The sequence below is a fragment of the Arvicanthis niloticus genome, chromosome 8 (assembly GCF_011762505.2).
Source record: "Arvicanthis niloticus isolate mArvNil1 chromosome 8, mArvNil1.pat.X, whole genome shotgun sequence".
Taxonomy (NCBI): Eukaryota; Metazoa; Chordata; class Mammalia; order Rodentia; family Muridae; genus Arvicanthis; species Arvicanthis niloticus.
Window position 1 is genome coordinate 86,350,454 of NC_047665.1, and position 27,013 is coordinate 86,377,466.

The 27,013-nt window shown below is 49.7% G+C and overlaps 1 protein-coding gene across 3 annotated transcripts; it reads right to left on the reverse strand.

Moving 5' to 3' along the window:
* Window positions 1-446: 446 nt before the first annotated feature.
* On the reverse strand, window positions 447-27,013 carry Ldlr (low density lipoprotein receptor). 3 transcript variants are annotated; one of them, XM_034510108.2, is made up of 18 exons: window positions 26,731-26,991; window positions 18,209-18,331; window positions 17,479-17,601; window positions 16,238-16,621; window positions 14,772-14,894; window positions 12,826-12,948; window positions 12,163-12,282; window positions 11,278-11,403; window positions 10,745-10,916; window positions 10,429-10,653; window positions 8,372-8,490; window positions 7,888-8,027; window positions 7,075-7,216; window positions 6,522-6,674; window positions 4,813-4,986; window positions 4,253-4,330; window positions 3,259-3,416; window positions 447-2,464 (listed from the first exon to the last, which is right to left on the reverse strand). In XM_034510108.2, the coding sequence occupies exons 1-18, from the start codon at window positions 26,795-26,797 to the stop codon at window positions 2,429-2,431; spliced, it is 2,586 nt and encodes an 861-aa protein (XP_034365999.1). In that variant the 5' UTR covers window positions 26,798-26,991; the 3' UTR covers window positions 447-2,428. The 3 variants fall into 3 exon arrangements, with proteins under 3 accessions (XP_034365999.1, XP_076795893.1, XP_034365998.1); XM_076939778.1 differs by having other exon boundaries at window positions 2,288-2,464; window positions 18,209-18,328; window positions 26,731-26,944; XM_034510107.2 differs by lacking the exon at window positions 447-2,464 and having other exon boundaries at window positions 3,072-3,416; window positions 26,731-27,013.

A 27,013-nucleotide genomic window follows, 5' to 3' on the forward strand; every position in this document is an offset into this window, starting at 1 on the left:
CAAAAACTACCAAACACAGAACTGGAGCAGAAAGCTCAGCAGCATGGACCAAGTGATGGGCTCGGTAGCTAAGGATGCTCCCTCTGCAACCGGGGGCACGCTGCACACTCCAGCACCCGCTTACCAAGACGGGGCTTCTCTGAACACTTGCAACCCCAACTCTGAGCACAACAGAGACACGCTGGACCATGTTGGCATTAGACACAGCTGAAGGAGCCCCAGGTTCTGGGAAAGACCCTGCCTCAAAGGAATAGTTGAAAGTCTCAGGACATCTCCACACAGAGGTGTATGACCTGCATATGTATGTGCACATATGCTTACACACACGAACAAAAATGTTCAGTCTCTGAGCCTGGGCAAATGTAGAGAAGTATCGTCACACAGCTGTCCTCCGAGCTTCCAAATGCTTCCTCTGGACCCCATATCTCACACGTGCACACACATGACAAAGTTCCCAAAAAAGAATTTAATCCATCATAGTAAGTCATTTTCAGCCTATAAAAACATCTGAACAAGGGTTTCAAAGCAGTTCCCACCCACTCAAAGCAACACACAGGACAGGCCTGAGATCAGTCCATTCAAATAATCTTTGTATACAGAGCATCCCAGAGTATCCCAGCCTAACCTGGAAAAACGTCAGCAACAAGTGCAGCAATCAGGGTTTGCAAAAATAAATAGATTTAATACATATGTGTGATATCCTCGGATATACAGAGTGAAAAACCAAGCCAGGTGCCATTAGCACGGCACAAAACTCCTTTACAAGTGTCCTAGTGGGCTGGGGAGTGCGGCCTCATGTCCTGAGCAGCGGACAGGTGGAGCTACCCAGGAATCCAAGCCAGGCTGCCACTGTCTTAGGTTACCCATGTGACAAATCTGTGGCAATTTCTATTCTTCCAAGTTTCCCTAAATAGCCTGGATTATGGGATTTCTTTTGGTTTTTAAGTAGCCCAGGCTGCTTGGACCTCAGACATGTGCCTACCTCAGCCTTTTTTTTTTTTTTTTTTAAATGTTAATCAAAGGCTTTATAAGTTTGGTAATGCTCAATAACAAGATGCCCACACAATCAGAAGTGTGACCCAATACCCAACCTAGATATACCAACTACCTTTGACTGGCGGTGACAGGCGAACATTCACCTCCGTGTCCACCTCAGCCTCTTAAGTCATAGGATTAAAGCCAAGTGCCACCACACCTGACCGATTGATTAAGGGCTAAAAAACCATGCATGTATCCCTCCCCACACCCACCTCCCATTTTTCTATTCTGAAGCAGTGTCTTACTGTATAGCCCAAGCTGGAAGGCTCTGTGAGAAACACATGTTCAGTTATTGATACCAGAGGAGCTGAACAAATGCTGTGCAGAATCAGAAACTACCAGGCAGAGGTTTAAAGTAAACAAACAAACAAACAAACAAAACAAACAGAGGCCCTGAGTTTCACCTAGTACTGAGGAAGGCAATGAATGGATGCTCGGAGCCTGGCAATCATCTTCTGTAGTGAGTGATTCAGGGCCACTTCTGGCCTGAGGTTCCATCCAACACACCACCAAACAGTGCAACCTAAGAGTACAAACGTGGACCACGTGGGTGCCCAACCCGGAACGGGAAAAGTGCGCAGAGAGAAGTGCAAGCCTCACATGGAAAATTGGGGGCTGGGCACGGGACGGAGGTCTTCATGGCCACCCCTGAGCAGCAGGATGTTGGGCAGCACAGGCCAGGACTCCTGAGCAAGGCAACCAGATGTCTCAGGCACTTCATAAATATTAGGGGGGGGAATGGAGACTCAGGCTTGTCCCTCCAGGAACAGGTGAGGTTTTGGCAAAGGCATGAGCAGGCATCAGTCACTGGCAGCTGCTGGCCCCAAGATCCAGCAAGATCAGTACTGTATGTCACAAGTCTCTTTCCTGGCTTCTGATGGGGACAGCAGAGTCAGGTGGGAAGGCCCTTGGGGTGATGGTCAGTGCAGGTAGTCCTGAGTTTAGGGGTTGGCCGTGGTACCTGGACCTTCTCAGTAGTACCTGCTGGCTCATGTTCAGAACAACAGGCTTCTCTCTACCTGGGTAGGTCTCTTCCTCTTCTGTGTTAATGTTGAAAAGAGTAGAATTCAGAAGCTTCTGGAGCAGCCTCTTTGTCTTCCAAGGAAAGAAAGATGGAAAAAAAAAAAAAAAAATCCCAGGCAGAATCCCCACCTCCAGTACAGCCAGCAGCCTCTTCTGTCCCCAGACAATAAATATATAAAACAGAACCTGGGGCAGACAGGCCGCTGAGCTTGGCCCCCAGCCCAGATTTGCTCTTATCTTGCTTTGAGCAACACAGAGCCCACTGAGGTGGCAGGGTGAGGGCTGGGTGGGGAGTTGTGCAGGAAGCGTCTTTCCTGCTTACCCGTGCCCGCCAACGGGTCTGGAAGGAGATGGCTCTCACAGCTGTTCATGCCACATCATCTTCCAGGCTGACCATCTGTCTCTGTCAGCAAACCGGAAACACAGGAAACAATCAGGCGAACAGGAAAAGGAATGGCCGGAAATCACCCCCCTCCTGCCTCGGGGTCCCTTCTGTCCCCTGCACAGCCACCAGAGGCGGCCAGAACACCTAAGACTGGATAAATCCTCTTGTGAAGAACTTGCCTAAGGCTCACAATGCCCTCCTCTCTCACTTCAGGCAGGCTCTCTGATCTTGCCACATGTATCTCCCTCACATTTCTTTTTAATTTTCTCGTGTGTGTGTGTGTGCGCACACACACACACACGCACACACACACATGCATTTTGTCCCCATTAAAGTCACATGTGCACCTGACACCTGTGAAGGCCAGAAAGTATCAGATCCTCTGGAACTGGAGTTATAGACAATTGTGAACCTCCATGTGGGTGCTGGGAATTGAACCCAGGTCCTCTGGAAGAACAGCCAGTGCTCTTAACCACTGAGCCATCTCTCCAGCCTTCCCTCATGCTTCTTAATAAGCACATTATGCCCAATCTTACCACAATTTGAAATCTTTCCTCTATATACTATCCAACCACCACCCAGAGGAGACCTTCTCCCTGTTCCACGGCCACACAAAGGATGGAGAATGGACTCCAGCATGTTATTGCTAATGTGATCATACCCTAAGCCTTCACTGGGGAGTCCGAGGCAAGTTCTACCACTGAGCTGTGCACGGCCCTGGTTTGGGCTTCCCTTTCTTTCACCCCACCTAACTAACTTCTGTCCTTCAGCTTGTTCGATGTCTCCTCTCCCCCACAAAAGTGCACACTCACTGAGGGGTAGGTATAGCCGTCCTGGCTTCGGCAAATGTGGAGTTCGTCCTCCGTGGTCTTCTGGTACACCGGGTTGTCAAAGTTTATGCTGTTGATGTTCCTCAGCCGCCAGTGCCTCCACAGTAGGACGGCCCCGAAGACAAGGAGGACGACCAGTGCTGAGGGGAGAGGGGCTTGGTCAGGGGGGTGCCCAGGGTCCTGGCCTTTTATGTGACAGCGATGTGTTCTGAATGTACAACTATACTCACCTATCACACAAAGAAAAAAGCCAAGGGACAGGGGTGGTATAGCATTCACCTGGGCGCCTAGCACCTCAGGGGATGAGGCAGGAGGATGTTGACTTCTAAACCAGCTTGGGCTCCATAGCCTGACCCTGTTTCTGTCTTTTGAGATTCTCTGTCATCTTGGCTCTGTTTGTTTTATTTTTTGAGACAAGGTCTCACTGGCTGCCCTGAAACTTACTCTGTAGACCAGACTGGCCTCAAACTCTTGGCTCTGCCTCCTGAGCGCTGAGATTTAAGGCATGAACCACCATGATTTTTATTTTCACACAGAATCATAATCATTTTTTGAGCCAAACCCCACTGTCTACACCCCCTTGCTGGTCTGAAAGTCTGTTTTATTTATTTATTTATTTATTTATTTATTTATTTATTTATTTATTTATTTTATTTATATTGTCACTACCTCCAGGCACACCAGAAGAGGGCATCGGGTCCCATTACAGATGGTTGTGAGCCACCATGTGGTTGCTGGGACTTGAACTCAGGACCTTTGGAAGAGCAGCCAGTGCTCTTAACTACTGAGCCATCTCTCCAGCCCCTCGATCTTATTTGTAATGAATGAGAAGGGGCAGTGATTGAGATAGGCAAGACAGGCAGGGGCATCCCTCAGGCAGGGGTATTCCATTTGGGGTCAGAACGGTGACGTGGCCCAGTTGGCTAAGCATGGAGTCTTAGGAGCCCACAATGTCAGCATCACAGGCAACACTTACCAATGGGGAGGAAGATGGACAAGAACCCCACGCCATGCGGCTGCTCCTCGTTCCCTCTGCCAGCCATGTCACCCTGGACTGCAGTAAGGAAAATGATAAGATGAGGACGCTCACATCAGCAGAAGACAGACATCAGAGAGGGGACGGACCGGGACGTGTCACACAGGTAGAGTGCCTGATATGTCTATCACCCTGTTAAAGTTCAGGGAAACCTGAGGCTGTTATCGAGATTCCGACAAAGTCATGTGGACTTAGTCTGTAGGCAGCTGTCCTCCAGAGTCCACAGGGGACAGTTCCAAGATCCCCAGATGCTAGACATTTGCACAAAAACTTAACACAGTGAGACCAGCAAGATGGCTTAGTGAGTAAAGGAGCTTGCTGCCAAGCTTGCTAACCTGAGTTTGATCCCAAGACCCACATGGAAGAAGGACAGAATAGACTGCCCACAAGCTGCTTTGACCCCACAGGCATAGTGGCCAATTCCTCAGCCTCACTAAATACATCACTGTAATTTTAAAAAATGTAGTACTTATGAAATGAAGGGTGGGCCTGGCCATTACCTTGGTGGGACATTGTCACCGACTCCACTGTGCTGAGCCCTGGGGTGTCCACAGGCTGCCCAGAAGTGCTGGTAGCTGAGGGATCCTCCTTGTGCTTTGGCAGCCCAGCAGCTGATGCGGTGACTGCAGACCCGATGGCGGATGTCCCCTGGGTGGTCAGTACAGTGTCGACTTCTAATGGGGCAATAAACATGTCCTGAGTGCCAGGGGCCGGTGTGCCACTGACACCTCTGCTCTGGGTGGAACGCAGGTCACCAAGTTCCACGGCATCAGAAATTGAGTGAAAGAAATGGGTAAGTAGCTGGTGACACTGTTCCTGAGGATTATTCCAGGAGGACCTCAAACTTGTGATCCCTCTGCCTCAGTCTCCAGAGTATTGGCTATCTTGTTCTTATGAGAGATCTGATCTGTAAATGTTGAATACACTTTGGTCCCTGAGATGGTGAGAGTGGCCCAAAAATCCACATATTTGAAACCAGATTCTTACTGATGATAGACTTTATTTTATTTTTTTGTTTGTTTTTGAGATACGGCCACACCACGTAGCTCTGGCTGGCCTCAAACTCACAGAGATCTGCCTGCCTCTGCCTCCTGAGTGCTGGGATTTAAGGTCACATGGCAGTCAGAACACAGCCTGCTAGTCAGTTCTCTCCTTCCACCAAGTGGGTTCTAAGGGATCAGTGTAGGTAAGCACCTTTATTCCCAGAGCCGTCTCAGTGGGTATGCTGCTTGGCAGTGAAACCTTACAGAGGTGATTTAAGACTGAGGTGCACTGGGCCGTGTTGACACACTCCTTTAGTCCCAGAACTTCAGAGGATCGCTTGAGTTCGAGGCCAGCCTGGTCTACAGAGCAAGTTCCAGGATAGCCAGGGTTACAAAGAGGAACCTTGTCTTAAAAACAAGGACAAAAAAAGTAGACGAGATGGTGACAGTGGGCCCCATGACAATGCAGACTGGTGGCATTGTAAGACAGAGGTCTGGGAGTGTGGGGGCTCAGCAGGCCTTATGCCCTGGGTCCCCTCACAGCAATGCACAAACCAAGGACAGTGAGCAACTCTGCAATTCTAGCACTCAGGTGATCAGAACAGATCTTCCTCAGGCTACATAGTATTTAAGGCCAGCCTGGGCTACATGAGACCCTGACTCAGAAGGACAAGAGAGGGCCTGAGTTTGATCCTTAGAACCCACATGACAGAGGGAGAGAACTGACTTCTACGAGTTGCTCTCTGACGACGCCCCCACACACATATACTGTGGCACTTGCCCTCCTACCAAAAAAAAAAAAAAAAAGATTGTCCTTTAAATAAATGAATAAATAAAATAAGAACTTTGAGTCACTGTGTGACACCCTCCCCATGCTGGATGCTGAAATCATGCCCTGAGACCTCTCCTATCCAAAACCAGAAGGTACGTTAACTATGCTTTATAAATTACCCAGTCTCAGGCAATCTGTTTTAGCAACAGAAAACAGATAGAGACAACTCCCAACTGAGCCTTTCTCGGATGGCATCAGCAAAAAGGGGTCTTTTTACTTGATACCCTGGTCTGAAGTCAGACTGCTTCCATGCGGAGCTCAGAGACAATGAGACCCCTAAGTGTACTTTCATTTGAGACAGACAGAGAACGTCATTCATGAGTCCCCAGACAGTTGGATGTCTGGTCAGTCAGCAGGCTCCTGTGGGTGCACCTCTCCGGACTTGTGCCCCTACCTGTGAGGCAGGTCCTCATGTCCTTGGCCAGCAGTGTGCCGTCTGGGCAGGCACAGGTGAACTTGGGTGAGTGGGCACTTATCTGTGGGGCAGGCAGGCACAGGTACTGGCAACCACCATTGGGGAGGGCTGTTATCTCACACCAGTTCACCCCTGTGAGGAAGAAGAGAGATGTTCATAGAGAATAAAGTGATAATAACATCTGATGACTGGGAGAGACTAGAAAAATTTTAGAGCAATGGCTGACATTTTTATTATTGGGTACAGGAAGGGAACTGAACCCCATCTTCTTCTTTTTTTTTTTTTTTTTTTTTTTTTTGGTTTTTTTTCCAGACAGGGTTTCTCTGTGTAGTCCTGGCTGCCCTGGACTCACTCTGTAGACCAGGCTGGCCTCGAACTCAGAAATCCACCTGCCTCTGCCTCCCAGGTGCTGGGATTAAAGGCATGCGCCACCACTGCCCGGCTTGAACCCATCTTCAAATAAGCCAGAAGAATCTAAAAAGTTCTGGGACAATGACAGAGAGACTTATTTGAGTGCAGGGGCAGAGCTTACCTCTAGGCTGCGTGATGTTGTGAAACAGGACAATGTCCTCCGGGGACAAGAGGTTTTCAGCTATCAAATTCACATCTGCACCCGTGAGGCGATTGGCACTGAAAATGGCTTCGTTTATGACATCTGTCCAATACACTTTGTCCTACACGGGTGGTAATGTACAGAAGAGGACGGAGCCTGTTAGCCACTGTGCAGCACAGACCACCGTCCACCACCCCCAAATGCGGCAAAACAGACACAAAGTCTCCATCCTGACCGTTTTCTCTTTGTATGCTGTATGTATATACACGTGTTCGTGTGCTTTGCACATGTGTGTAGGGTGCGTGTGGAGGCCACAGATTGATGTCAGCTGTCTTTTCAATCAATTTCCACCTTAATTTTTTTTTTCTTTTTTTGAGGCAGATTTTCTTTGGATAACAGCCCTGGAAGTAGCTCTGCAGACCAGGCTGGCCTCAAATTCAGAGCTCTGCCTGCACCTGCTTCTCAGAGTGCTGGGATTGAAGGCGTGTGCCACCACTGGCAAGCCCTCCATCTTAAGTTTTGAGACAGTCTCTCACTGAACCTGGAGCTCACTGAGGTTACACTGGCTTGCTGGTGAGCCCCAGGCATATTCCTGTCTCTTCATGAACTCTGGGTTCCACTCCTACCATAAACACAAACAAACAAACAAACAAACAAACCAGCTCCATGAAATAGCTGTAATTCTAATACTTCTCTCTAAATCTCTAGACAAGAGCTTTTACCCAGTCTTGGCTCGAATGGACAAGACAAACCTATGGCGGGACCAAACTCCCGCCCATTCCCGGGGTTCACCTCATAGATGGCCAAGGAGAAGGGATGGGCCAGCCGGTTCTCATCCTCCAAAACAGTTTTCCGGTTGCCCCCGCTGACATCGATGCTGGAGATAGAGTGGAGTTTGGAATCAACCCAATAGAGACGGCCACTTAGAAGATCTAAAACACACAAACATAAGGAGCGATGGAGAGGCCAGAGGTGAGAAAGAGATTATTCAACCTGCCTAAGTATTCCAGCATGTTCTCAGAGATTCTAAAACATTCAAAACAGAAAGTTTCAAAACATGCCAGAAAATTTTCAGGGCACCAGATTAAGGTAAAAGGTGCAGCTCTGGGGAGCTGCATATGAACCTGAAGGAGGCTACATTGTAGCTTCTGCCTTGATCCAGTAACCCTTCCAGCTGCAGAGGAAGGGGGTAACGCCAATCACATAACCTCAGCTATGTGCTCTGTCCTCTTCATTGTGCCCAACCCCAGCAGGCTAGACCACCCCTCAGATATACCTAGTGTGATGCCATTTGGCCACTGGATGTCCTCGGTCACCAGTGAGTAGATGTCCACACCATTCAAACCCCCTTTCTTGATCTTGGCAGGTGTTCCCCAATCTGTCCAGTACATGAAGCTGGGAAAGACAACAGACCAAACAGAAGAGATGAGGCTTCTCAGATGGCAGGCTCCCACTAATATCGACAAGAGTCAGCTTAAACAGTTCTCTATTTGGAGCCACACCCATCTCTTTGATCAATGAGGAGCGAACTCAGGGCCTCATGCTTGCAAGGCTATTACATCTTCCTTCCCTTCAAAGCTCCGCCCTTCCACCAACACCAACTCCAGTTTCTGCAGGGTTCTCCTAGTCAAGGGCTGCTACCCTGGATGGTCAGCCCCTCTCTGGAAGTTTAGAGTTAAGCCTGGCGTGGAAATGCACATCAGTGACCCCCAGGCTTTCAGAGGTGCTGGGGGGGGGGCATTCGAAGTGCAAGGTATGCCTGAAGCAGGCAGACACTATGAAACTACTCCTATGTGGACATGGATGTGGCCCTCCAGGGACAGAACATACGAGGCAGAAGCAGGTGGTGGGTGGGGTTTGCTTCCCAACGGATAATGTTCAGGAGTTGCTCTGTATGTTGGGCCCTGACGAGTCAGCACAGAGATTTTATAGGCCTGTCTGATCTCCACGGACACAGGGAGCAAGAGGGATCTTGTATACTGTTGTGTGCATGTATGTGACATAAGTGGACAGTAGAACATGGTCTTAGAAATACCTTTTGTGGGCCAGCAAGATGGCTAAACCAGCAAAGGTACTTGCTGCCAAGCCTGATGACCTGAGTTCAATCTCTAGAATTTACATGGAGAAAGGAGAGAACTGATTCCTGAAAGTCCTTTAGAAGCCTGTCTTTTTTTTTTTCTTTTTTTCTTTTTCCCCTAGATAGGGTTTCTCTGTGTAGCCCTGGCTATCCTGGAACTCACTCTGTAGACCAGGCTGGCCTCAAACTCAGAAATCCACCTGCCTCTGCCTCCCATAGAAGCCTGTCTTAGCCTGGGAGATTTGGGTACAAAATTAAGTAGTTAGCCTCAAAAGCCGTATACCACTAAGCCCAGTTTGTTTCTTTCCTTTTTGTACTGGAGATAGAACCCAGAGCCTCCTGCATGCTGGGAAGTTACTGCACCACTGTGCCACATCCCCAGGCTAGGACACGGTTTGTTTTTGACAGAGTGTTAACTCACTAGGTAGTTGGCTTCCAGCACATGTTAACTGTCATCAGAATGCATGACCACACATTTTATGTGGTCCTGAGGCAGAACCCAGGCTTCATGCAGTTGCAAACGCACCACATCCCCAGAGCCTTTATTTACCCACTGCATGAACACACGTATGTAGGTACTCATGCAACATTTGGAGGGGGGGTTGGTTCTCCCCTTTGACTGTATGTGTCCCTGGGATTAAACATGGGTTGACAGCCTTGAAGGCTTTATTCACTGAGTCGGGTTTGGTTTTGTTTCTTTTTAAGGTTTTATTTTGCCAGGCAACAGTGGTTAACACCTTTTATCCCAGCACTTGGGAGACAGAGGCAGGCAGATCTCTTGAGTTCAAGGCCAGCATGGTCTACAAAGAAAGTTTCAGGACAGCCAGGGCTACACAGAAAAACCCTGTCTCTGTGTAGCCACCATGTCCAGCAACTCCCCCCCCCCCCCAAAAAAAAACCTTCTAATTTTAAATTATGTTTCTGTATGTGTGTACCTGTGTGCCATGCCAGATGAGGCTAAAGGCACCAGAACCCCTGAACCTTTGCTAAAGCTCTATTTTGATTTTTTTGGGGGGCGGGGGGTAGATAGATAGGTGCTCACTTTGCAACCTGAGCTAGCCTGTAACTCAACCTCCCTAGGGCTGGGATTTCAGGTTCGAGCCACTGTTCTGCTTCCTTGGTCTTTCACTGACACCCCCAGCCTGCCTCTACTTCACTGTCATCCCTGCAGCTTGGGGACAACCTCACATTCTCCTGAGCCCAGCTCTGGATCCCCCACCTTGTTTATCCTCTTGTTCAGCTCTGAGGACACTCACCCATGCACAGGGTCCACTACGATGGCTCTGGGTCTGGACCCTGTCTCTTGGAACAGCGTCTTCCGCTTTATGCCCTTGGTGTCAGCCACAGAAACACTCCCTGGGACTGAATCCGTCCAGTAGATATTACCATGTATCCAGTCTACAGCCAGCCCGTCAGGGGCATGCAGGTCCCCACTGATGATGGTGTCATAGGACAAGCTAGGGGCCTGGTCCATCGGGGCACTGAGGCAGAAGAATGGGATCTCATTAGAGCCTGGGGTCTGGGCCTCACTCAGGCTCAGGCGGTCAGAAGGGTGACGGGGCTGCAGCTTACCTGTATATTTTTTTTTGGGACAAGTCGGACCAATAGATTCTGTTGTTGGCTACCTCAGTGTCCAAGGCCACCACATTCTTTAGGTTGGAGATCAGGCTGGTATACTCGCTGCGGTCCAGGGTCATCTTCCGTACCTCATGGCGGTTAGTGAAGAGCAGATAGCCTACGGAGCCTGGAACACCATGCAGGGTGGTGAGGGAACTGAAGCCAGGGCTTCATGTATGCCAGGCAAGAACTCTGCCTACCGAGTCCCTGAAACCCATGTCTCTAGTAAGAGTAACTAGGGAGGTAACAGAGGCTCAGGTCACACTTTGTACCTCTCCCATCTCCCACCCTGTCCGGATGTGAGGCGGGACAGATAAGGGTTCTAGGAAGGATGGATATGGGGGACGGCAGTGTCTCCAGGTCCCCAGTGTACAGCTTGCCCACCAGCCAGAATCCTAGAGAGCTGCCATACCCAACTAGGGAAAAGCTTAACAGTTCTGAGCCCCAAAGAGGAGCCACCCAAATCCCCACAGCCTCCCCGCACTCACCCACAGCTTTGCAGACCCTGGTGTGAGGGTCCATGTGGAAGCCAGCCCGGCACTCGCACTTGTAGCTGCCTTCCAGGTTCACACAGAGTTGGCTGCAGGTGTCCGGCTCCTGACACTCGTCAATATCTGTGTGTGTGACAAAGAAAGGGTTTTGTCTAGGGGAGAGAAACCCTTTCTACAGGGCGACAGGAGAACAAAACATGTATCCTCCAGAGGCTGAGGGATGCCACCCTCACAGGACCCTGACCCTATCATTCACCTCCAGTGAGCAGCTCGCTCTTCCACCCACCTAGCCTGCCCTTCTTTATTTTCTTCCATTTTTGGTTGTTTTTCTGTTATTTATTTATTGTTGATCTTTGTATGTAGCCCTGGTGGGCCCAGAACTCGCTATGGAGACCACCCTGGCCTTGAACTCAGAAATCTGCTTGTCTCTGTCTCTCAAGCGCTGGGATTAAAGGTGTTTCACACTACATGTGAACACATGTGAACTCTTTTTTTTCTGAGACATCTCACACAGCCCAGGCTGGCCTTGAACTTGCTACACAGAAGACCTTGAACTACTGATCCTATTGCTGTCACATCCCAAGCGTAAGATTACCTGTGTGGGCCACCAGTTAGGTTTGTGATGTGCTGGGACAGAGCCCAGAGCTGGCAGCCTGTGAGGCGAACAGTCCAGCAACTGAGCTCTAGCCAGGACCCTGATCTTGATGAGGACCACAAAAGGCAGGACTGCCAGTGATCCACTTAGTTCCTAACAGTGCTCAGTATTCACCCCTGGAACTCTCCTAATAGCCCTAAGAAGTGGGGCCTGCGCTCCTGCCCATTGAGCACATGGGGAAACTGAGGCACAGGTTCAATGGCTGGCTGGCTGTGCTGCAGACCCACCTTCACACCGGTGGTCGTCCACCAGCCGGAAGCCGCTGGGACACAGGCACTCAGAGCCAATCTTGAGGTCCTTGCAGATGTGGGAACAGCCACCATTGTTGTCCAAACACTCGTTGGTCTCTGCGTGGGGTGGAGAAAGCAGACTGGCTGTTCTAGGGCCTTAGACTTTCCACTGGAAACAGCACACACGGCACTGTCTACAAAAACCCTTCGACGATCGTTCGGTTTTGCTATTTTTAATCATGTGTATGAGTGTGTCTACAAGTGAGATCATGAATCAGATGTCCTCCATCAGAAGCCAGAGGTAGTGGAGGCCAGGAGACCGATCCCCTGTAGCTGGGGTTACAGGAGATTCTGAGCCACCTGACTTAGGTGCTGGGAACCGAACTTGAGTCCTCTGGGAGAACAGCCAGTGCTCTTAATTGCTAAGCCATCTCCAGCCCAAGAATATATATTTATCTGTAAGTGCCAGGGCCTCACCTCCCAGCACCTCATGCCCGTCCTGCCCTGGAGCCAAAGCTCTGTCATGTCTGTCATGTCGTGTCATGTCTGAATGCCGGGGGTGGGGGGTGCTAGCTGGGCTCACAGCCCCACAGTGACTACATGCTGATGTCAGGCCTGGCTCCCCACACAGCACACTCTGCCCAGCTCCCCAACACTCACTGCACTCCTTGAGGGGCTCATCTGACCAGTCTCGGCAGTCCCGGGTGGAGTCGCACACCTTGTCCAAACTGATGCACTCCCCGCTGTGGCACCTGAACTTGCTGGGGCCATCGCACCGCGTCACTGAGAGAAGCAAAGAGAATAGTCAGGAGGGCCCCAGTTGCAGGGGTTTGCCTAAAATGACCCTCTGGAGCTGGAGTATGTGTCTCAGTGTTAGAACCCCTGCCTACAGTTCCCCAGTGAGGGGCTGGGGGTAGCTCTGCCCGCAGTCTCACTTCGTAGCCTACTGGCCTTGAACTGTAGTTCAGGACACTGGAATTTAAGGAGACCCTCCTGCCTCGGCTCCCAAATACTGGGATTACAGGGTTGTCCCACCATGCCTGCTGTAAAGACTTTCCTGGTGGTGGTTGTTTGTTTCTCTGTGCAGGAGACCCAGGGCCTTGTGTGGATAAACAACTGCGCAGTTGCTGAGCCCCTGGGTTCATGTTGCTGGGAGCTGGCAGGCAGATAAAAAGTTAATGTTTAACAGGAACAGAGTTTGTTTAGACTCTGCATGATCAAACAAGACTTGGAGAGAGAGAGTTAGGCGACGGCTGCAGAGATGTGAATTTTTGGTTGAACTGGGCTTCTTAGATAGAGGTCTCAGTATGGTCCAGGATGGCTGCAGGTTTGTGTGTTTTCTACCTCAGGCTCTGGATTGCTAGAATTATGGGCCTGTACCACCACGCCCAGCATGGCACTGTGCAGTTAAAAGCAACAAGTAACTCTTACCCTAGCAATGGAAAGCCCTGTTCCCGTGTTCAACACAAAAGAACAAACAGCAGGGGCTGGAGAGATGGCTCAGTGGTTAAGAGCACTGATTGCTTTTTCAGAGGTCCTGAGTTCAATTCCCAGCAACCGCATGATGGCTCAAACCATCTGTAATGGGATCCAATGCCCTTTTCTGGGGTGTAGTCATATATATGAAATAAATAAATAAATCTTTTTTTTAAAAAAAAAGCAGCAAAATATAATATTTAAAAAAGAAAAAGGAGGGTTTTTTCTTTCTCTCTCTCTCTCTCTCTCTTTTTTTTTTTTTTTCTTTTTCTGTGAGAGCGGCTCTCAAATTCAGCGTGTAAACAAGGCTGGCCTTGACCTCCTGCCTGCACCTTCTAAACGCTAGGGTTACAGGCGGTGTCACCACACAGGTGCATCCGAGGGGAGCGTTCTACCTATGGCCCAGCCCAGACCACATCATTTTATGTTATGTGATTTTTTCCAACTTGCAGGTCAGTGAGATGGAAAGTGTCACCAGGCCAGATGAAGTGAGTTTGATCTCAGGACACTCACGGTAGTAGGAAGGAAACAGCTCTCATCGGCTCTAGAATGTTCTTTTCCTGGAACTGGATTGTATATGTATCACTAGGGTCTCAGTTCCACCAGGACTACGGCTCTCACGTGTCAAGCATGAAGCTCTGGGTTTGATTCCCAGCATAAACTGAGCATAGCGGTGCGCGTCCATGATCTCACCATTTGGGAGCTGGGGCAGCCTCAGCTACATAAGGAGTTTGAGACCAGCCTGGACTACATGAGAACCCATCTCAGAAATAAATAAATCAAAGTGCCAGTGCCGAAGCAGAGGACTCCATTTTACAATCAGCTAAGTGGAAGGAGCTTCAGAGGGGGCAAGTAACTCTTATAAAAAAAAAAAAAAAAAAAAGCACAGCTGATCCTGGGTGATGGATCTCTGAGTTTGAGGCCAGCCTGGTCTACAGAGCAAGTTCCAGGACAGCCAGGACTACACAGAGAAACCCTATCTCAAAAAACGTACAAACAAACAAAAAGAAAATATGTCTCCTAGGGGCCCGACTCCCCCCAGACCAGCAGTACCCCAACTTTACAGAAATGCTTATAAACAGTAAGGCACTGAAAAGGCAGAACAAGAACCTGTGAGGAACAACAGTTACCGTTGATGCAGCCGAGCTCGTCGCTCATGTCCTTGCAGTCATGTTCACCGTCACACTGGCGGCTACCGTGAATGCAGGAGCCATCCGTACACTGGAATTCATCAGGTCGGCAGGTGACCGCCGCTGGAGAGGACAGGATGACGGTCACAAGAAGCACCAATAAACCACTCTGCTTAACTACAATTAGAGGGCTGGCAAGATGGCGCTGCAAGACTAAAGTCTGAGCACAGTCCCTAAAATCTTCATAGTGGCTGGTGAGAACTCACTGTTGGAAGCTGCCCTCTGCCCTCTGGGTAGGTTTCCACACACCTATGTCACGTACACCAATGATTTTGCTTTTAAATAAATCACGCAGGGGATTGGAACCTGGGACTCATGCATGTGTGGTGTGGTGGTTTGAATGAGAACAGCCCCAAGCGGCTCACGAGTTGGCCCCCAGTTGGTAGAACTATTCCGGAAGGATTAGGAGGTGTGGCCTCATTGGAGGAGACTTTGAGGTTTGAAAGGATTCTCACCCTTCCCAGTTAACACTCTCTCTGCCTCACGTTTGTGGGTCAGATATAAGCTCTCAGCTATAGCACCACGCTTGGCTGCCTGCTGCCACACTTCCTGCCCTGATGGTCATGGACTCACCCCTAAAACTGTAAACCTCACTGAACTCTCTCTTCTATAAGTGGCCTTGGTCACAGCCCACAGCAACAGAAAACTTAGACACTTAGGAAGTGAACCACAGACTTGACCCTCTTAAAAATTCATTCTTCCAAAGAAAGAAAAAATATTTTCTAACCCATCTTGGGTTTATTTTTTTTATTTATTTATTTATTTATTTATTTATTTATTTATTTATTTATGTGAGTACACTGTAGCTGTCTTCAGACACACAGAAGAGGGCATCAGATCCCATTACAGATGGTTGTGAGCCACCATGTGGTTGCTGGGAATTGAACTCAGGATCTCTGGAAGAGCAGTCGGTGATCTTAACCACTGAGCCATCTCTCCAGCCCTTTGGTTGATTTTTTTAAAAAAATAATTTCCTTTGGTTTTTGAGCCAGGTTCTCTCTACAAAGCCCTGGTTTTCCAGGAATTCACTACGTAGACTAGGCCATCCTTCAACTCACAGAGATTTACCTGCTTCCAAAGGTGTGTGCCATCATACCTAGCCCTTATCTTTGGTAAAATTTTAAAACTTTATTACACAGCATGTATGCAGTATGTGTGTACATTCAAGTATGTCCTCCTGTCTCCACATCCCACAGCACGGGAGTTACAAGCTTGAGCATGGCTGTACTGCTGGAGATTTGAACTCAGGACTTCATGCTCTGGTAGCAGGTGCTCTACCCACCAACCAGGCCCTCACCTAAAACAAATCAACTTCCTTTCTGGGCAGTCCGGTTATTGCTAAGCCCCAAAGCTCCCAAGCAGCGCCTGGGGAGCCTTTTATCCATCCCTCCTCCCCAGGGCCTTACCGCAGTTTTCCTCATCCGACTTGTCCTTGCAGTCGGCCGTGCCGTCACAGACCCAGTTGCGATGGATACACTCACTACTGCCACAGTGGAACTCGAGGGAGGAGCAGGGGCCACTAACTCGTTCGGAAGCTGTGTCTCGGCCCCCGCAGTTCTGTGGCCACTCGTCGGAACCATCTTCACAATCCGCATCCGAGTCGCAGGCCCACAGGCTGGGGATGCATGTGGATGAGTTGCAACGGAAGTGGGCAGGGCCACAAGTGGAGGCCTCGCAGTGGGCCTCGTCAGAGCCGTCCAGGCAATCTCGGTCTCCATCACACACAAACTGCTGAGAAATGCACTTGCCATCCTGGCAGTGGAATTCATCCAGGGAGCACGTCTTGGGGGCTACAGGAGTGCACAGGGAGGAGAGCACCCTGTCATGCCACGGCTCACACCACCACACACCAGCCTATTCACAGACAGGATCCTGTGCTTCAGAAACACACAACCCACTTAGCAGAGCCTTGCAGAGCCTGGTGGTAGTAGCAAGGAAGCCACAACACACCCTTCTCGGCCTCAGCTGCCTCGTTCATATGGTCAAGTATTAAGCCAGTTCTGTACCAGTGGGCCACTCATTGGGCTGGAGGCTTTAGGTTGTGTTGTCAATTGCTTACCTTGCTAAATGTATAAATTACACTCTGTTGAGCCTATGTAGGTATGGGGAAACCCACATTATGCACAGATAATAGTCACGTGTCCCGAGTATCCACTGTGGGCCTTAAGAATGGATCTGCACATGAGTGGTGTGACATCACACACAGCTGACAAGCACATTGGCATCTAGTGAGTCAGCCCTGATTCGATTCCTAGCACAGCTCAGCCTTCCTGGCCAATGTGGGCACTTAAGGCAGGGAGACAACCTACACACGAGACCTAGCAACAGCCATCGGGGCTTCCCACCTCAAGAAATGCTTCTGATGTTCATGAAAGGAGGCATCATCTCTCAAGGTGGGATTTAAGTCATAGGAGTAACCACACACCAGAACTCAAGTGGAGTCACTCAGGGACGGAGCCTCATGGCTGTTACACCCCAGGGCCCCTGGTGGACTCTTTAATGTAAGACGGGCCAGTACACATGCACACGCACACATACACACATGCTCACACACATGCACACGTGTGGAAACACAGGCATGTGAGCACACACACACACATGCACGCACGAGTGCGCGCGCACCCCCCAGGGTCTGAGCAACACTTACGACAGCCTTGTTCGTCTGAGTCATTTTCACAGTCCCCCCGTCCGTCACATCTCCAGGAGTCAGGAATGCATCGGCTGACACGGCCTCCACAGCTGAATTCATTGGATTGACAGGTGACAGACACTAGGGTTAAAGAGGGGCCGTCACTCAAAAGGAATATGATTTGGTTCCACCGGTTCCATCTTCCTTGTGCGTGCGTGCGTGCGTGCGTGCGTGCGTGCGTGCGCCCACGGCATACGTGGTGGTCACAGGACAACATGCAGGAGCCCATTCTCACCTTCTACCCTATGGGTTCCAGGGATCAAACTCATGTCATGAAGGCTGGCCACAGCACCCATGCCTGCTTAGTCATCTCGACAGCCCGTAAGAGAATTACACAGAGCACTTTTAGTGAACTAGTGCCGTGACTGTAAGTCACAGCGTGAGGTCAGGTGTGAAACCTTCCAAATCCACCATCACAGTACACAGAATACTTTGGGTTTTGGATATGTGGATGAGGGATGGTCACCCTGAGGCTTCACATTTATGACTGAACTTAGAATTCCTGGGCTACTCTGGCAGGGTCCAAGCCTGGTCAAGTACACTGGGTCTCAGCACAGCAGTAGAGACCCTTGCCTGGAGCCACCCTAGAGCCTAGAGGGTTGGGGACTTGTCTCAATGGAAGGGCCCCTGTCTAGAATGTGCAAGGCCATGGGTTCTCCTACACCATCAACAAATAAAGGGGACTTACTGCATGTCTCGGGGGACTCGTCGGAGCCATCCGTGCACTCGGGGACGCCGTCACACACCCACTTGCTGGCAATGCATTGTCCATTTCTACACTGGAACTCCTTCCTGCTACATGAGTCTTCTGCTGCAAGAGCAGAAGGAAAGGAAGGTGTGTCAACAGCAGAATGCAAAGATGGACGCATCACCTAACCGGAGAAGGCAACAGAGATGGCGTAGCTAGGGAAGAGGACACCGGAGAGGACAGCTGAGGACCAACAAATACAAAGTGGAAGTCTGTCAGATGTTAGTACTGACATCTGGGCTGTTGAATAAAAAGTATAAAAAGAAGTATCGAATTTAATTTGTTAATTATTCTTAAAATTTATTTTGAGACGGGGGTCCCTCCAAGTAGCTTTGGCTGGCCTTGAACTTTATATAGAACAGCATGGCTTTGGTCTCGCAGAGATCTGCTTGCCTCTGCCTCCTGGGTATTGAGATTAAAGTGCAGGTCACCTGATCCCCTGATATGCTGGTATAATATTGGCACAGAAATTGTACCAAGTAACCAACAGCTATCAGATCCTCATGAGATGGAACCCGTGTCTGACACTGTTACCACGGCCAAGAGCCTGAAACTAGAAAGGGCATGGACCTAATGACATTCTGCGACATTCATAGATCAGTTCCCTGCTCAGTCATCACCAGAGAAGCTTCCTCCTGCAGCAGATGAAAACACACACAGAGACTCACAGCTGTGCTGGGACGACCCACAACTATTGTATTTACTGGCTATGAAAAAGTATGTCCCTGTGTTGTTAACTGTTTAACTGCTGGCCTTGGAACATTCAGTACTAAATAGGACTAAATCACTCAGGGCTTAGGGAGCCCATCCTCCGAATGAGGAGGCAGAACAGTTGTAAGAGCTAGAGGATGGAAGAGGCCAGTAAAGCAAGGCCTCTGGACACAACTGGACCGACACACGTGAACTCGCAGACACCGTGGCAGCACGCACAGGATCTATACAGGTCCAAGCCAGACGGGGTCTCAGCCCTGAGCGGGGAACCAGACATGAGACCCCAGCCCTAACTCAGACACTATCTCCAACCGTCAACTGCTTACAAAAGAGAAATTAGTTTTCTCCAATGTAGTCTGACTGAGGACACAAACCGTCCCGAAGCGCAGGCCCCATAGCAGTAAATGGAATTTGGCCGTGGTTTGGGAGAGATTTAGTCACGTTTCCTTTAGGTTTTTCTTCTTTTCCCCCCTTAATCTTACTGGTCTTTTGCTTGTGTTTTACGGCTTCCCGTTAATTATGTGTTTTTATAGACTTTGCGTGTATGTGTGTCTGGCGCATGCATGTTTCCTTTGCTCTTTCCTTTTTTCTGTTCATTTTGTTTTATTCTCATTTGATTATTTATTTTTTTGCCTGTTTGGTTTCTAAAAAGAGAGAGAAGTGAAGTGAGAGAATGGTAAGTTCAATCATTGGTAAGTTCAATCATTCGGGTTGGCGAGGCATGAAGGAGAGGAAACCACGATTAGAACACACTGCATGGGGAAAAAAATGATTTCCAATTAAAAAAAGAAATCAGTATGTATGGTCACCACGCCTGGCCAATTTTTAAAGTTTTTTATTTTTATTTTTTATTTTTAATGCTATTTATTTACACCCCAAATGCTACCCCTCCCAGTTCCTCCTCTCAGAGTCCCTCCCTCCACCCCCTTTCCCCTTCCTCTGAGGGGGTGGGGTGCCACCCTCAGTATCCCCCCACCACTCCCCTGGTGCATGAATTCTCTGAAGGATTAGGAACATCCTTTCCTGCTTTTGTTTTTTTGTTTCTTTTTGTTTGTTTGTTTGGGTTTTTTTGTTTTTGTTTTTCGAGACAGGGTTTCTCTGCGTAGCTGTCCTGGAACTCACTCTGTAGACCAGGCTGGCCTCGAACTCAGAAATCCGCCTGCCTCTGCCTCCCAAGTGCTGGGATTAAAGGCGTGCGCCACCACCTGCCGGCTGAAACAGAGTTTCTTTGTGTAGCTCTTTGACTGTTCTGCAACTGATCAGACTGGTCTTGAACTCAGAGGTCCACCTGCCTCTGCTTCCAGTGTGCCACCCAGCACTGTCCAGCTTCATGAAGCGGAAGCTTCAGTAACTGAAATTCCACACCCCAGAGGTCCCCTCTGCTGTTCCCTTGACCCCTCTTATATCCCAGCACCCTGCTAAGCTACACTGTAATTCTTTCTGTTTTGTTTGGGGGGGGGGGGTTTGTTTGTTTGTTTTCTTAAACAGCGTGGCACTGAGTAACTCTGGCTGGCCTGGAACTCTCAAGGATTCGGATTAAAGGCCGGTACCACCACATTCATGAGGCCTACAATACTCTCTGGCCCAGCTGCAGACCTGACCAGGTGACTCACTCACGCAGCATCTGGCCAGCAAAGGAAATGACTCATCAGCTTCTCTCTGATGGCGGAGGGTGAGGCCACTAGAATTCCAGGAGTGGCTGGGTTGTTACAGAAGGAAGTTCAGAGGGGCAGAGGCAGAGAAGAGCAAGGGAGTGTCACCCCATCGCCAGAAGCTTGGTGACAGGTCACTGATTCACACTTTCACTTGAATGACACACAAATCAGGATGTAGGTGTGGAAATACCAGCCACACCCAAAGCCAGTGGGCCTCAGGTAGCAGAGCATCTGCCCAGCAAGCACGAAGCCAGGGTACATCCCCAGCAGGGCATCAACCAGGCAAGATGGTACAAGCCTGACATGCCTGTCACTCAGGCGCTGGAGGCAGCCAGGGTTCCATGGCAAGATCCTGTCTCAAGAACAAAAACCAAACAAACAAAAAAGTAGTAATGATTGGGGGTGCACACCTGTTATCCCAGGGACCCCTTGGCAGAGCCAAGAAGTCTACTACAAGTTTGATCATAACCTAAGCATATGACATATTCCAGGTCAGCCTGGATTACACAAGGGGAGACCCTGTCTCAAGCAAACAGAAGAAATAAAGAAGTCTGGCAGGATGGCTCAGGGGTAAAGGACTGGCCACCACCTGTCTGAGCTTGATGACTGAAGGATGGAGCCTTCTCCATGTCCCCTGAAGCCCACACATACACAAAACAAACAAATAGATATCATTGTAAAAATGTAAAAGCAAGCCAAGGGTGGTGTGTACACCTTGAATTGAACCCCAACACTTGGGAGCCAGGTGATCTCTGTGAGTTCGTGGCCAGCCTGATCTACAAAGTGAGTTCCAGGACAGCCAGGGCAATGGACAAATAAAATCAAATAAAAAGCCAGTCAGCACACACACACACCTCTGCAGCCTTGGCCCTCAGATCTTGAACGTCACGAATGACGAGTCATGAACAAGGCCACAGAAACTGAAAAGAGGAAAGGGTGGTGACAATTCTGGAGTTGTGGTTTCCTTGAAAAACACAGAAATATTCTATGAATATGTTTTCATTTTAATCCTAGGTGTAGGATATGGGGCTGCTTCAGATAGCCCACAGCAGCTGACTAGGGTTTGCTTCCTGCTCTAGCAGGCTCATGAGCTTGCCAGTGGCAGGTATTTTCTGTGATTGTGTGAAATTTGGAATTCTGGAGACTTTTCAGAGGGCATAATGCTAGAGAGGCAGGGTGGGCAGTTGACATGGTTGCTTCATTAAGTAGTAAGCAAAGAAGAAACAAGAAATTAGATATCGCCGGGTGGTGATGGCGCACACCTTTAATCCCAGCACTTAGAAGGCAGAGGCAGGCGGATTTCTGAGTTCGAGGCCAGCCTGGTCTACAGAGTGAGTTCCAGGACAGCCAGGGCTACACAGAGAAACCCTGTCTCGAAAAACAAAAAACAACAACAACAAAACAAGAAATAAGATATCCTAACAGCAAGAATAGAACTTGCCCCAAGGAACTGGATGCCCCTAATCAGCAGGAAGTAGCCTAGGAATAATGTCGCCCCCCACACCACCCGTCCCCTTTTCTCTCCTATATAGTGTTAGGGGGTTTTAAGGGTGGAGGATGGTGGAAGAAGGAGGAACCCACTAAGTATCAATGCTAGCTACAAGGAATTACTCAGTCCTGTTTCCCATGCACAAATAAGATGGTCAGTGCTTTCTAAGTGTTTCTCTCTCTCTCTCTCTCTCTCTCTCTCTCTCTCTCTCTCTCTCTCTCTCTCTCTCTCTCTGTCTCTCTCTCTCCCCTGATGGAATGACAGGAGTGTGCCAAACAGCCACTGTTTTCTTTCCCAAACTGAGGACAGATGGCATACAAAGAAACCAAAATAAGCCATGACTGGTGGCACATACTTTTAATCTTAGCACTTAGAGGCAGGAGGATCTCCATGAGTTTGAGGCCAGCTTGGTCTACAAAGTGAGTTCCAGGACAGCCAGGGCTACACAAAGAATCTCTGTTTCAAAAAACAAAACAAAACAAAAAGATAATAAACCAAAATAAAGGAGGTTAAGAATCTGTCAGTGGAAGGTCTGCCTGGCACACAGGGTAATTCGGGCTCCTGCTGTCAGTGGAAGGCCTGCCTGGCACACAGGGTATTTCAGGCTCCTGCTGTCAGTGGAAGGCCTGCCTGGCACACAGGGTATTTCGGGCTCCTGCTGTCAGTGGAAGGTCTGCCTGGCACACAGGGTATTTCGGGCTCCTGCTGTCAGTGGAAGGCTTGCCTGGCACACAGGGTATTTCAGGCTCCATCTATACCAACAAAAGCAAGCCCATAGTCAGGTGTGTTAGCTTTCACCTGTAGTCCCAGCATTCCAGATACTGAGGCAGGAGGGTTACAGTGAGTTCAATCAAGACCAGCCTGGGCTACATGGTAACTTCCATGCCAGCTGGGTGATATAAGTTTACTTTCTAAAACATAAAAGTGGATCGTGCTGGGCATCCTTCCTAGTGAGAAGTTACTTTATGTAGAGATTAATGCAGGGAAAACCCTCTGCTACTAGGCAGTGACTGTCTGGCTAACGCACAAAAGGGAACCAGCCTCAAACAGAATGTTATGTCTGTGTAGACCTTAGGCTCATAGGTTCCACACACTGTCATCCTTAAATCTCTCTTAGGTCTTGACCCTAGGTTACACTTCAAACAATTTAAACAGAGGCAGGGGACTGCAGATCGAGTCCCTTGGGCAGATGACAGTTACAAAGATGTTGCCAGAATTATTTTTATTTTTTTGTTTTTGTTTTGTTTTTAGAGACAGGGTTTCTCTGTGTAGTCCTGGCTGTCCTGGAACTCTCACTTTGTAGACCAGGCTGGCCTCGAACTCAGAAATCCGCCTGCCTCTGCCTCCCAAGTGCTGGGATTAAAGGCGTGTGCCACCACTGCCCGGCCAGAATTATTTTTAAATACAGTGTTCTCTTCTGAAGATTGTCAACCTGGGTCATCTTGTCCACCTGTCAAAATTATCCTTCTCCTGATAAAGACTGAATGGTGGACCAAGACTTAATGATAGTTGTCACCCTGAGCCCTCCTTTGAGCTGTCCATTAGAAGCATGTCTTTTGATGATGCGGGGAGGGGCCTAATGGCTGGTTCTAAGTCAGGGCTGTCTCCTGTTGTTATGGGAACGAGGCCCAATTGGAGGTCAATCCCGGTGAACAAACATTGACAAAAGTGTTTTCACAGTAACCCTAAACACCGGGGACCGCAGCAACATTTCTAAGCAGACTGGTCAGTATGCTTTCACCCCCAGTCACGGCACCCAGTCACCGTGGGTAACAAACATTGCCTAAACAGCTTTGTTAGTAAATCCTCCGTAGCATCTGTTTCACTACTTCAAGGTTCTCCGGCAGGCACCGAGGTGGCTCAGGAGAGAAAGTGTTTGTCAGCCTGACCAGCAAGCCTAAGATGAGTTCCATCTAGGGACAGCCAACTCCTGCCTTCTCCATCGGGTTGGTCAACTCCACTCTTAGCAACCAAAGCTGATCTGCTCCCCATGCCCAGAGGGTGCAGATGTTGCTGATGTAATTATTGCAGAAAGCAGAGGAGCATCGAAAGCCTGGCCCAAGAGCCAAGCAGAGGTGGCTAGAGCCTTATCAGGAGGAACCAGGGAGATAAGAACCAGAGCCAGAGCAAGCCAGAGCCAGGAGCATTGCCCTCCAGCTTTGTAATCTGAGGGGTGCTCAGGTGAAAGGCTCCCAGAGAGAGCTCAGGAGTCAAAGGCAGGGTTAGCCTGAGCTGTATAGTGAGATCCTACTTAAAAACAAAACAAAACAAAAAAACAGAAAGAGAATGGGGGGAAGGGGAGAGAGAGAGAGAGAGAGAGAGAGAGAGAGAGAGAGAGAGAGAGAGAGAGAGAGAAGCTAGCACAGATGAACTGCCACAAGGCCAGCCTGGACTACATAGTGAATTCCAGGACAGCCTGGGCTACAGAGTGAGATACTGTCTCCCCAAAAATTAACAAATGAAAAGAACAAGAGAAAAAAAAAATCCAACCTTATCCAGTCTTACCAATTTTACTCAGCAAGAAATGTGAGAGACAAATGAATGTGCCCACGGCATGCTAACAGTGTTTGCAGGCCTGTACTCTCCTCGTGTTAGACAGACCTCTGGCATATCTGACACCCCTCACATCGACTGCTGGCTTCGTGTGTGTGTGTGTGTGTGTGTGTGTGTGTGTGTGTCCGTGTGTCCGAGCTGAGGGGCTTCCTCAGTGTTCCTCCTCCTCCTCTCTGCACCCAGATCTCACCCTCAAGCCTAGGGATCCTCCCAGTGTGGTCATTTCAGGCTGCCCCACATCTGGCTGTGTCACCAACTCAGCAATCACCCCAGCCTCCACATCTGCTCTCGAGCAACCCGCACAGCAGATCTTAAAATAGGCAAATCGTCCAGTCAAAGCACTGAAGCTTAACCTAGAGCAAGCCTTAGTCATCGTAGTTGCTGTGAGCACTAGAGTGACAGAGATGCCAGAATCAGAAAAGCCAGTGCAGGGCCTCTGGCCTTCCTGTGAGATGGGAAAGCTTCAGCTCTTGCTCAAGACTTTGGAAAATGATTCTTTTTCTTTCTTTTTGTTATAAAAGGCAATGATGGGTAAAATGCAAGTTGAGCAGGGTATCTGGTCTAGCCTGTTCAGCAATCAGGGTATCTGGTCTAGCCTTGTCAGCAATTATAACAGGATGGCTGAGTGTTTGCCTCAGTGTTCAACCTGGAGCTCTCACACTCTCCTCCCCAGCCCACCCCTCTCTGTGTCTGTGAGTCAGGGGTTCACAGTATAGTCCTGACTGTCCTGGAACTCACAGGGATCCACCTGCCTCTGCCTTCCCAGTGCTAAGATTAAAGGTGTGCCCCAGGATGCCCATCGGCCAGGCTGTCTCAAGGAAGCACCCCCAGGGATTGCATAGTTGATAGCCACTCAAGGCTAACTGAAGGGGACTCCTTCCAAGCTCCTGCAGGGTCACAACCTAAGCTGGTTTTGAGGAGGAAAAAGCAGTGATTAAAATGTTCTTGTGCCAGCCAGGCTGACTGCAAGAAAAGCAGTAACACATCCTGCATCCCACACATGGCCCCAGGTTCTATCCATGGTATCCCCAAATCCAGGCATGGTGGTACATGCTTTTCATCCCAGCACTCTCGAGCTGAGTAAGGAGAATTAGGATCTTAAAGTCATTCTAGACTATCTAGTGACTTATAGGCCAGCCTAGGCTACATGAGACCCGGTCTATAAAGTGAGGGAGAGGAGGAGCATTTGTCCCAGGTTCTGAGTTCAATCTCCAGTGCGGCAAAGAAGTTGTGGATGAGACTGTAACACCATCTAACTTCCTGTCCAAATTCCAACACCTCTCCTAAAACGAAAGTCCACTTTACAGGGTAGCCTATTCCAACACATTCAGAGAGTGGAGACAAACCAGGCCAGCAAGAGTCCTTGCCAGGTCCCTGGCCCTCCTAGGCCGATGGTCTCGGCTACCAGGGTCTGGGTTGCCAGAGGCACACCTGAAAACCTGACCAGGGAAGTGGAGACAAGGCAGAGACTCACACAGGGGGACCGGCGGGCCAGGATGTGTAGTGCCACCCAACCCTGGAGGCAGGCGCAAGCCCCGCCCCTGCACCTAGTCCTCTTCTTCCATTGGGCGAGGGGAGTGGCTCGAGGCTCGCCTGTTCCGGCTGCACCCAATAAGAGCTCGGGGGTGCGGTGGGAGGTGGGGTTAGGGCAGAGTTTTCGGGCACGCGGCGGTAGCCGGGTTTGAGTGCTGCCGTGGAGACCCCCTAAGTCCTGTACCAACGACTAGCGACCCCAAAGTTGAGCAGCTGGGCCTGGGTCTCCCCAGTCCTTAAAATGAATGATGGGAGCCCTCCTTTTGGACTCCCTCACACATATCTCTGAAGAACACCGCTGACTCGGGAGAGCACCCACCCGTCTCCCCCAAACCCACTCTGACTCCCTGCAACTCTGGCACCGTATTTCCAAAGCAACTTTCTCCAGCCACGTGGGAAGGACATCATCCCAAGTTCGCACGAGTGATTCTATTTCTCGTTCAAAAAGAAAACCACTCGGGGTTCCCCAAGTTCAGGGCGTCTCCCCCTGACCGTGGGCAGGCTCCTGGAGCAAGCCTTACCTGCAACTCCAGCAGCAGCCAAGAGCAGGGCGATGGCCCAGCGCAGCATCAGATCCGCAGTGCTCATCCTCAGACTCTGTATCGCGTCCCCACTGAGATCACAAACCCCGAAATGTTCCCGCTGCCGTTGCAAACACAGGATCACGGGCCCCACGGTGTCTCTGCTGCGAACTCCGGGTCTCAAGCCCCACGGTGTCCCGGTTGCAAATCTACGCCGCGCTTGGTCGGCAGTGACTACCCGCGCGCAGCCAGAGTCATTCCCAGCACTAGGGGCGAGGTTTCC

Bases quoted from the DNA above. Each gene is read 5' to 3' on its own strand.
- Ldlr (XM_034510107.2), bottom strand. From the start codon at position 26,797: ATGAGCACTGCGGATCTGATGCTGCGCTGGGCCATCGCCCTGCTCTTG. The intron at 12,949-14,771 runs GTAACTGTTGTT...TGCTTCTCTCAG, and splicing joins CGAGCTCGGCTGCATCAACG to TGACGCGGTGCGATGGCCCC. The intron at 8,491-10,428 runs GTGAGTGTCCTC...TGTCTTTCCCAG, and splicing joins GTAGTGGACCCTGTGCATGG to CTTCATGTACTGGACAGATT.